Raw genomic sequence first — 11,669 nt, forward strand, 5'->3', positions numbered from 1 at the left:
TCTGAGGAGGAAGATGAGGTGCACAGAAGATGAAAAGTGTGAGAATGCATTTAAAATCAAAGATAAAGTGAGTTTGATGAAGGCAGCAAAGAGAGAGCTGATGAATAGAAGAGACACGAGGAGGGAATGTTTGCTCTGAATTCTGAACATCACTGCATGAACATTACTGCACTGCATGTATCAGCATGAAGCTGTTAGTGCAGGGCTGTGACGCCGCAGCAATAATCAGCTAAGAACAGAAGTCCTGTGTATTTACTCATGCACTTCCAACTGTGTGTGAATATGAATATAAAGCAAGTCTTCTTTCACTGAATGATTCTCACAGCAGGAAGCTTTTTATATGTCCCACATATAACATGTACACATACAGCTGCTGTTATTTCTGATGTACCTTAGCATCAGTCCAGTTCTTCTGACTGCTATCAAAGATGAAACAGCGACTTCCAAACCAAGTCCAACCAGCAGGGCAGGAAGGAGCTGCAAAATAATTGTAAAGGTAGAAGGTCGATAATCAGATTAATAATTCCTCAAAAGACAAAGAAAATACCTAGCCGTGTTCCACTACTGAGTCTATTTGAATTTAAGCTGATGAGGTTCATTTGACATTATTCCTTCTGCGATACCTGGTTACAGACTCAGCACTCTATGCCTTCATAGCCACCTTGGATGACTTCCACTACATCACTTTGAATGCTATACTTCCAACTTTCACACAGTATGTCGTCTGTTTTACCAGCTGAGAGAGAACTTGTTATGAGGCAACAGGCAGATACGTTGTGAGCCCCACAGGACACTGAGTGTATCAGTGATTACATAACCATCTGCTCAGACTCCATTATCTCAGCTCGGACTATACATTGTTATTCGGATAACAAGCCGTGGGTGAAAGAACATCACAGCTCTCCTCAACGATAAAAAGAGGGCCACAGAGAGGAGGTGGAAAGGGTTTCGTTTTTATTGAAGGGCACGATCAGAGAGGCTATGGACAGTTGCAGGAGAAAGCTGGAGTGGGAACTCCAGCAGAACAACATGAGAAAGCTCTGGAGTGGCATGAAGATATGTCTTTGTAGGTTCTCAGTCACCCAGGTCACGGTAGTCTAAGGAGCTTGAAAAGTCCTGAAAAGCGTCACTGGACTCACGCCATTCAAAAGCAGAGCTGAGGGCCAACAGGTTGAATTTGTTCTTCTACAGATTTGACACTGCAGCTAACGCTCACCCCCCGACTGACTTAACTGTAGTCAGCCTACAGTCCAAAGCCACACCACTCTCTCTCCCTCTTTCTCCTCATTGCACCTGAGCATACTGTGAAAGTCCTGACACTCCTGCTCCACCTGTAACTTTTACCTAGGACCAGGTTCAGAGACAAATGAACGACTCCACTAAAAAAGCCTGAAAGACCAGACAGGGCGGGTCCCGGTGTCCTCGAGGCCTGTGCACCAGTGCTGTGGAAGACGTCATCGCTCTTTCCTGTACCAAACACGCTCAGTCGTGTCTACGCCCACCTGGACCAACCGGTGAGCACTGGGAGGGTCGTGTTTTTTGACTATCCAGTGCATTCAACACCATCAGGCCGACCCTCCTGGGTGATAAACTGATAGTGATGCAGGTAGATGCCTCTGCGGTGTCCTGGATTGTTGATTACCTGACAGGAAGACCACAATATGTGCGTCTTCAACACTTTGTGTCTGACAATGTGATCAGGAACACAGAGGCAACACAAGGGACCATGCTCTCCCCTCTTCACTTTCTACACCACAGACTTCAGCCACTGCACAGAGACCTCCATCTTCAGAAGGTTGCTGATGACTCTGCAGCGGTTGGATGCATCAGTGAGAGTGATGAGATGGAGTACCAGGCTGTGGTCGACTCCTCTGTCACATGGTGCGAGCAGAATCATCTGCAGCTCAGTGTGACAAAAGCCCTGATTGTGGACTTTAGGAGGACCAGGAAAGCTGCGACCTGTGTTTCAAACCAGGGGGTCAACGTGGACACGGTGAAGGACTATAAATACCTCAGAGTACACATTAAATAAACTAGACTGGGTACTCTACAGTAAGGCCAGAGATATCTGTATTTTCTGCGTCTTTTAGCGTGTTTTGGACAGTGCTCAGGATTTTCTATCAGTCTGTTGTGGCCAGTCCTGTCCTCTATGCTCTTGCATGCTGGGACAACAGGTTGAGGTTCACAGATGCTAACAGACTAAATAAACTGATCTGCAAGGCCAGTAATGTTGTGGGGATGGAGCCGGACTCCCTTAAGGTGGTGTCTGAGACGTGGATGTTGTCCAAGAGAAGGACGATGTTGGACGACACCTCCCACCCACTCCACGACATGCTGGCCAGTTAAAGAGCCAGCACGGAAGCCCACACGCAGAATAGGTGAGAACAATACCAGGAACTCAGGGAAACCGACTGGATGATGAGGATGATTAGAAACCGGTAAGAACACAGCTGAACTAACTAATGAGAAACTGGGAAGTAGAAATGAACAAAGTACACACAGACAAAAGGCTAACACAATAAAACAGGAAACCAACATGAAAACTAAACACTGACAGAAGACCAAACTGAAAACGCTGGGTCAGCGGCCCAGGAACCCTGACAGTGGCGCTGTAACATAGTAACTGGATGGCTCTGTTTTTTAATCAGCTTATAACAACACATTATAAATAAACTGTGACAACATTCCTCATAACACACCTGGTTATGAGGAATCCATAATCCAGTTATTTGAGCAGAACTTATTGAGATACGCCTGCACCAATCCATCGATGTGCGTCATTAAATGTAGAACATCCTGATGGTGTTACTTTACAGGGCGCACACAGCTGAAAACGTTAAACTGTGACTGTCACCAGTTAACATGGGCGTGTTTCTTAAATCAGCAGCAGGTGTTCAACAGCTGACGGAGTGAACATGTCACGTCCCCGTGTCTACCCAGCCGGCCCCGCAAGGCTACATGTGTATTGTTTCTCTCTCACTCTCTCCTCACCGCTCTGCCTGGGCGGAGCTCACTGTGGGCTCCCACCCTTGGCCCACACACCTGTTCGCAATTAAGCTGCCATTATCTTCCCACCATTTAAGGCCGGGACGCTGTGCTTCTGGTCACTGGACGATTGTGCGAGACACGTTAGTGATTCTCTCAGCTCCGTGAATTTGTGCTTGTTTTTCAGACTGTGAGTAATTTTCCTCTCCTGTGTGACAGTTGTGTGACTTCCCCACTATATGGACGTGTGAGTTTCCCCTTGGACCCACGGATCCCCAGATTGTCCCCTTTCACCAGGCACGTGCAGAGGGGGGGCGGGAGGGGCTTGAGCACCCCCCCTTTCCTGATGGGTGCCCAAAGTGCCCTTTTGTTTGTAATGTTTGTGTGCGTGCGGAGTCCTGTCTGTGCCCCTCAACAATAATGTTTAACTATTAATCCCATTTTTACTAAATAAAAGGATCTGGCTTGCATCAGACCTGGGCGGTCCAGAGCTGTAGGAGAAACTACAAATTAACTCAGAGAGGCAGACTGATGCAGCAAAACCATGAAGTATGGTGAACAGCGTACACTGTACTCTATAGCACCCAGGAGTATTAGCTTATTATGTACACGTTGGTCAGTTGTCTTGTGGCAACTGACGAATTGAAACAAATGAGCGTAACAATGCGACAAACATTACCTGTCCTCTTATTAACTGCACAAGTAGTGCTGGTCATAGCTACTGGCTGACTGGGTAAGGCTGTCATGGGTCTGTAGCTCTGTCACCGTTTTAGGGAACATACTTAGTTTTAAACACGGGCGTTTTTAGCTCATATATAGCCCAAAGGAATCAAAGCACCCCAAAGATGTCTTACTTTTTTTGACAATATTTGCTGTTTGTGTGACACACTACTAAAAATAGAAAAACCATACAGTACTTGGTTGAGACGTAATATTCTAAAGACAAACGTATAGATCCCCCCCCAAAAAAATGGTTTGTTCCAGCTCGCCTCTCCCCTGCTCTGCTCTAGCGCCCTTTCTGCCAGAGAGATGGTGGCTGAGACGCAGCAGAGCGGAGGTGTGAGCGCCTGGCTTAACCTTCAGTTACTCTTTATATAGTTAGATAGGAGTCAGACCATGTTTCAGTAAAGCATTACACCAGGTAACCTGCAGTGTTGAAAACGTGTTTTCCGACGATGTTTGCTACCCTACAATCAGAGCTGGGCTGGCCATCCGGTATGCCCGATGGGGATTTTTCGTTTTTATGGGCCGATGGGGGTTTTTTTTGTTTGTTTTTTTGTTGTAACAGTATAAACAATGAAAGCTGGTGGATTGGCAGATTTGTAAAAATAACTCAGTTGTTTGGTGGTGGCTGTGGCAGAGCTTCCACCAGGTGGATGAGGGAAAGGTGAGGCAGGAGGAGGAGAGACCCGAGGAGGCCGCCGGTCCGAGTGTCAGGTGAACTGAACTTCAGGTAAGAAGTTATGACCTGCAGTCTATCTGGGTCAGATATAAACCAAGTTTAGGTGGAGTTTATTTTAGCTGTGCTGACTTTTTACAGTCAGTTACAATAACTCGTACTAGCTAGCATGACGGGGTTTCTATACAGCTGGGTGGGTGCTATGATGTTACTGATAGTGAACTTTATTTTGTTCATAAGGTTAGTTAGTAGAGTTGCCAATCGTCTCGCATTCAGAGGAAATATTACATGTTTCGTATTGAGGTGAAAAGGAACAGTTTGTCCCGGACTTCAGCTCGAATGGAAAAAGACACAAAGCTGGAGTTATTCTGTTACACTGCACAGCTTCTCCTCTCATTCTCCCTCTCTCTCCTGTTGCTACTTCAGTCATGAAACTGATCAATGATCAGCTAATCGGCTTTTCTCTCTTGTTTGTTTATCGCCCACTTTGTGCCAGAAAGAGGAAACCAGCGGATGTCACGCTAAACAACAGCAGCACGTTTAAGCTTGATCAGCTGTTGTTAGAATGTATTTAATATTAATTTCTAGTATCAGCTGATGTTTGCTGGAGCCACAGCTGTAAAGCTGCTGGTCATGGGCCCGAGGAGCCCGTCCAGCCTCAAGTGTCGTCAGCTGGAGGGTCCGAGGAGCCCATCCAGCACCACGCCTCGTTAACTGAGGGTCCTGGAGGACCCAGCCAGCACATCCTCACATCTGCTGATGGTCCGGGGAAGTCTGTTCAGCTGTCGTCTGCTGAGTCATCCCCCGCGACTTCTACATCATCACCATTCGCATCACTGCCTGCAGCCGTCCCGCTGCCGTCAGGTCCGGCCTCCGTGTCTTCATCCACGCCTGGTCCGGCCTCACCTGGTCCGGCCTCGTCTGGTCCTGCGGTTACCACACCGCCGTCAGAGCCAGCTCGACCCGTTCCGCCTCGCCTCTGCCGGCCGTTTTCCGGGCCTCTAAGTTGGCATCATGGCCTTCGGGGACGGCCTCCGGAAAGCGTTCGTCGCCGCCGCTGGCATCGCGGCCGACCTCCGGACCTGCTCAGTGGCCGCCACTACCTTCAAAGTGGTCGGCCTCCTGATTGGTTTTGCCTCCGTTGCCATGTGCACGGTTGGCCTCCCGAACTGTTTGCCCGTCGCCGCCGTTGCCGTGTGCACGGTCGGCCCCCTGAACTTTTTGTGGACTCTTGTTGAGCTCTGGTTTTTGTTTTTGATGTGCTTTCCTGCGTTTTTGGACTCTGGTGCTCCTTGTCTTTTGTTTGGTCTCTGTCCCTCTATCCTGGCCTGGTGCTTTGTGCTTTTTTTGTTTGGGCTGTCGGGAGCCAGCCCTTGGAGGGGGGGGGGGGGGTACTGTCACGGTTCTGGGTCCGTTGGACCCAGTATTTTGAGTTTATTATGTTTTGGTGTAATTTTGCATCATGGATTGTTTTCTTGTTCTCTTGTGGTTGTGATGATTATTATTATTATTAGAGTTTCATGTTTCTGTTATCCATTTTTTAGGAATTGTGGTTTCATGTATAGTTCAGTTCCATGTGTCATTTTCTGTCTCTCTGTGTTGAGTCCGTGTCTCTGAGTTGTGATTCATGTTTCCTGTTTTATTGTGAAAGTCTGTCTTATGTTAGTGTGTGCAGCTTTGTTTCCCCCGTCTCGTTAGCCCTGATCTCCCCCAGCTGTGTCCCCCTTCTGTGGCCCATTCCCTCATTACTACCCTGTGTATTTAAGCCCTGTGTTTTCCCATGCTCGGTGTCGCGTCGTACCTTCAGGTTATGCCTGTGTGTTCCTGGTCTCCGGTTTCAGTAGTCACTTCACGTTTGGTTTTCATGTCAGCAATAAAGCTAAGGTTCTGATTCACAATTCTGTGTTCGAGTCCTGCGCTTGGATCCTCCTCTCCGCCTGCCCGCACACAGAGCCCTGACATAGTGTCGTCATGCGTTTTATTCAAACGCTGCTCCCAGTGAGGTTTCTGCTGCGGGCCTGTTTTTAGTGGCAAATCTGGGAGAAACAGTTGCATTTCTATCGTGATGACAGAGCTGAGCGTTAAACGAAGCAATGAGGCACAAAACGTGTCAGGACTTTTTTATAATTGAGTTATTCACTCGATGAGTAATATTGTGGCGAGTACAAGCTCGTCTAGATGAACAGAATCAACTTTGTGATGTTTTCTTCGTCTTTGTTATTGTCATTTTCTGTTTTTCATCTAATCTTTTTCTTTCTGTCTCCACATTATAATGTTTTCTGTCCTGCTTGATTTTCTGTTCGACTTATGCAAAAGTACCTTTTGTTCGTTCAAATGACTTTGTAAACACTTTTTGAATTCTGTTTTTAAATGTCAGCTAATTTTAATTTTAAATGTCACTTTGATTGGTTTTATTTTTATTTTATCATTATTTTATAATATTTGTATTTATTTGATGATTAAATCACGAGGTGTTCACTCAGGATCTAAAACAAACTGACGAAATCTTCGTGACTGATGATTTTCTGATGATTCTTTTCAGCACAGAAAGGTTCATCTTTTAAAAATGATGAAGAATTTTCATTTTCATTCACTTCAAAAACAAGTCTGAATGTACCGACCCTAAAAGATTATCTTTAGAAGTTTATTATTTGAGTTACTTACTCTGACAAGTGTAAAACACCTCCAGGTACTTATAAATGCCATAACACGGGTCTTCTGAGCTCTTTGCTTCAACAGTACAGCTGTTTTTCCCATTACAGCTGTGAACGCAGGTCAAAGGTGAATCAGCAAAAATTCACTGCATCATCTGAGAGAAGATGGAGAGCTGAAGAAACAGAGTCAGCATCTGTACCTGGTAGTTACATAGTCCATGCTTCCTGGCCAGAAGCAGTTAACATTTTGGATCTGAGAGACAGGACGTCCATCAGAGCACGTGGTCGTGTCACGGCGACCATAATAAGCCCAGGAGACGACTATAACCTGTCCTTCATCTGAGGAAGAGTTCATAGAGTCAAACTGTAACCATGGTGATATTTTTACTGCAGGAAACGTACAAAGACATAGAAGCTGTGTTCTCACCACACTGAAGGTTTGCCTGAGATGCTTCACATGTTACACTTTGGCCTGAAACAGACACAGATCCCATAGAAACTGTAATCATTCATGTACAGATTGGGTTCATCAGTCATTTCTAATCACAGGTTTAACAGACTCGTTACGTGGGAAGCAGTCGTAGGTGGTCTCCAGGTATTTGCAGACTCCAGGATCATAAGTAATGTTTGACTTTATGTCACACTCGGTTTTTCCATCACAGCTGCAGGGAGACAGAAACAGCTGGTTTTCAGCTCAAAGATATGAAACAAGTTACTTTCAGGTAATCATTTACTTCCTGTTAGTTTGAGTAAAGCTGTTCAACAGGTTTTAGTTTGTTTCTTCTTTTGAATCAAAGGCTCACTTCTACCATCCCACAGTGCTCACCTGTTCCTCACGTTGTTCACAGCGTCACCGTGAGAGCAGATTACTTCACCTCCACATCTGTACTCAGCTGACCTCACAATGATCATTCCACCCACTGTTATACAGACACAGTATGAGAGAAAAGGAACAACTCAACACAACATGCAATAATCCAGGTTTCAGGCTTCAGTTTCAGACTCAGATGCTGCAGATCCATAAATAATGAGGATTGTACCTCTGTACACCACCACAGTGGATATTACATTAACTCTGATCAAGGAGGAAACTTTAAGTCAGTGTTTTTGTTTCTAATCTACATCAAATGTTTCTGAACTTTTATACACAGTCCAACATCCTCAGAGCTTTTTTAAAGAATAAATGCACTGTTGGTTTGTTGATCAGGAAAATACAATTTAAACTGAAAAGAAGCAGCTGTGCATAAAAAGGCTGTAAACTATAAACAGTTCATCCAATACTTGTTAAGTTTGTTGAATTTAGCCTGAGAGTCTGAATTTGATCTGCAGTGAATTCTTGGACACTATTTTCCATCTTACCACAGCTCAGGCGATGAACACTGAGGCCGTTAGAGGTGACCACTCTCCCTGTGGATATGGGGGTCACAGGAGGAGGAACTTGAGCTCTGATAAAGCCTGAAATAAAAAATAAATTGTACATTTCTGATAAATTAATGGGGAATGTGTTGATCATTTTCTTGCTGAAGGTGAAGCTACAGCTGGTCCCTCATCTTACTTTAGTTTTCCCTGATGGATGTGAAACACGGTTAGTGTCAGCGAAGCTTACAGTAACCTCTGTCTGCTGAAGCTGCTGGCTGATTTAGCTCCAGGGTGGACAACAAAGATCACAGTTTGTAAAGAGTGCAGAGACATAATATCTATCATGTTATTATCTATCTATATTCAACATTGCATCAATACATTTGTCAAAAAATGTCTCTCTGAGCAAAATGGGTTCAAAAACATAAACAGCTGTGGGATCCTGTTAGTCCGTGATTTGAACCGGGGAACAAATCGTGGCAGGATCAGCCTGATGTTATTTGTATCCTGCTGTAACTTTACTGTATAAAGAGCTAACATCTCCAACATGTCAGGAGCAGTTAGTCATTACAACAAGTGTTTGAACTAAAGATCAAGAATGTGGGATCCTGTTTGTCCGTGATTTGAAGAGCCCAGCGCTGCTCCCGACGCAGGGAAACCAGTTCTGCAGGGAGACCGACCTCAGCACCTGTGCAGGTGAAGCCAAAGGGCAGATTTGCTTCACCATATTTTCTCGTCTTTGGCTCAGAATGAAGTTGGTTTGGAAACTTATTCAGCGACGCTTCATCTCCTGCTTTGCGTTTCTGTGGCCGCCCCGTGCTAGCAGTGGTTTTGTCCCCCCCCCCCCTTTTCATACCGCGCCCCCCCTGCAATGGCTCTGCGCCCCCCTAGGGGGCGGACCCCACACTTTGAGAAGGTCTGCTTTAAATCAAAATTGATTTAAAGGATTGCAATCCAAAGCCTCTATCCCTGATTTCCTCACATGTCAACAAGGAGCCCCACAACATCCAGAACCCCCCCCCCCCCCCCCACCCGCCCAGCAGCCACCAGACAGGTTTCATTTCATTTTCACTGGGAACAGAAATAAGATTTTAAAAAGGTGTGTGTGAAGGATAGAGTTTAGATTTTAGATCACACAAATACAATATTTAGTAGTTACAGACAGAAGAAGAAGAGGTGAGCTCTAATAATGAGAAAGTTCACAGAAAGGCTCTTTGTGACCAGAATATAAGAAGCAGTAAAACAGCATTTACCTGAAGTGATGAGTGAACAGGTTGCTGCCAGCACTGAAAGAGACAGAAAGAAAGCTCAGTGTCAGACTGTGTGTTTGATATCAAGTTGAATTCACCTCAAAACATGAAACAGAAATGAAAAGCAAACAGGAGAAAGCTGCTGCTTTCATTCACACCTGGATTCTTTGGAAACTCTTTCTAAACAGCAGATTTCAATGACACATTTATTCTCTTCATCTTTCCAACTTTTGTCAATAAACTTATTTGTGTTGACAGTTTGACTTCAACTCTTCAAAGTAAATGATCAGCCATGAATTGCTCTCAGGACTCTGTGAAGCCTAACTGTCCTGCTGAGGTGATGCAAACATGTATTTAGGATGTTAGATGAACTGATCCAATAAAGCAGAAAGAAAAGCATGTCACAGTACAGCACAGTGGAAAGCTAGAAAAGGATTAGACTGAACATGTGCAGCTGATTTCATGTATAAATAAAGGATGATCAGTGTGTTGTACTCACACAGTGTGCTGCTGAGTCCGGAGCAGAGCATCATGTTAGGAGATCTGGATTACAGTGAAGAGCTGATGGAGGATCAAACACAGAGCTGCTGGATTCACTCTGTTTCAGTAACACCTGTGATGTACATGCAAAGCACAGCCAATGGAAAAGCAGAGTATCCTCCTTCTCACGTGCAGGATGTTGGATGTTTGGAATGGAAAAAGTATGAGAAAAAGAAAAAACCAGGATGTGAATAAACAACATGTAAAACAGGGTGCAGCAGGAACACAGCAGGAATATATTTGTATGGAAAATTTTCATATTTACATGGAACATCTCCACATGTCTCTCTGGTCAGAGACCACAAACGAGACAGTGTTTGTGATGCTGAGTCAACAGTATTATATTGTAAGTGTTTAAAGAGAGGTTTCCATTGACTGTGACTGTGTGAAGAACTGTTGAAAGTTCCTGAACAACACAACATGCCATTGTATGGCAGCTGCACCATTGTACACTATCTCTACTTTTAACTTTCCTTTTTGCTAAAGCATATAGTTGGGACCAAACACTCCAGGAACAACAAGTAGGCCTGCAGAGCGAGAGCGAAGTGTTCTAATAGGGTGATATGGTACCACAAGGTCATTAAGATAAGATGGGGCCTGATTATTTAAGACCTTGTATGTGAGGAGCAGGATTTTACATTCAATTCTGGATTTAACAGGAAGCCAATGAAGGGAAGCCAATACAGGAGAAATACAGCATTTTGGATTAACTGAAGGCTTTTCAGTTAATCTGCTTCGTGCATGGAGAGGGAGACATTGTCTAAGAGTTCTTCTGTCTCCTACTACCTGAACTGGGTCGAGGAACATCCTGGGACAGAGCTTATCCACCCGCTTCCTCTCAGCTGTAGATAAGCTGCTGTTCCCACAAACAACAACATAGAAGATGGCCGACAGCACCAGAGAGTCTAAAAAGGTCTTCAGGAGTTCCCCCTGCACTCCAAAAGATCTCAGTCTCCTCAGCAGGTAGAGTCTGTTCTGACTCCTGACTCAGTGTTGTCTTAAAGACATTCCTGCAATTTAATTGGCTACAAAGAGCTAGGTTGATCTGCATACCCAAGAAGTATGCGATGCCTTGTAACGATACCTTGAAGAAGCATTTAAAATATAAACAGAACTGGTCCCAGCGTGGAACCCTGAGGAACTCCATTATTAACCTGAGAATGTGAAGAAGGCAAATTGGAGTCTGTTAGACAGACATCACTGAAGTCACTGCGGTGCAGAAACTTTAATACCTACTGCATGCTCTGATCTCTGTAGTAAAAGTTCATGGTCATCAGTATTGGTATCAGTATTTTTTCACTCTAATAGTTAAGATTTTATTTGTGAAGAAATTCATGAATTCATTAATAGCTGAGATTAAAGGAATGTTTGGAGCTCTGTTTGTCATCCTGGCTACAGACTCAAGTTTAGGGATGGGTATCGTTTAGGTTTTATCCGATACCAGTGCCAAACCGGTACTTTTGAAACGGTGCCGGTGCTTAA

General features: G+C 44.7%; 1 protein-coding gene across 1 annotated transcript in view; it reads right to left on the reverse strand.

The window, feature by feature from the left end:
- LOC101472202 (uncharacterized) overlaps positions 1 to 10,269 on the reverse strand; it is a 53,259-nt gene extending 42,990 nt beyond the window's left edge. The window contains exons 1-6 of the mRNA XM_076878787.1: positions 10,147 to 10,269; positions 9,651 to 9,683; positions 8,398 to 8,493; positions 7,865 to 7,958; positions 7,606 to 7,700; positions 7,466 to 7,510 (exon numbers count right to left, since the gene is read on the reverse strand). Of these exons, the coding sequence (XP_076734902.1) occupies positions 7,466 to 7,510; positions 7,606 to 7,700; positions 7,865 to 7,958; positions 8,398 to 8,493; positions 9,651 to 9,683; positions 10,147 to 10,180 (397 nt within the window). The 5' untranslated portion in view covers positions 10,181 to 10,269. The remainder of the gene's footprint in view (positions 1 to 7,465; positions 7,511 to 7,605; positions 7,701 to 7,864; positions 7,959 to 8,397; positions 8,494 to 9,650; positions 9,684 to 10,146) is intronic.
- Between the last annotated feature and the right edge of the window lie 1,400 nt (positions 10,270 to 11,669).

Source organism: Maylandia zebra, linkage group LG20 (assembly GCF_041146795.1).
Source record: "Maylandia zebra isolate NMK-2024a linkage group LG20, Mzebra_GT3a, whole genome shotgun sequence".
In the NCBI taxonomy this organism is placed as follows: domain Eukaryota; kingdom Metazoa; phylum Chordata; class Actinopteri; order Cichliformes; family Cichlidae; genus Maylandia; species Maylandia zebra.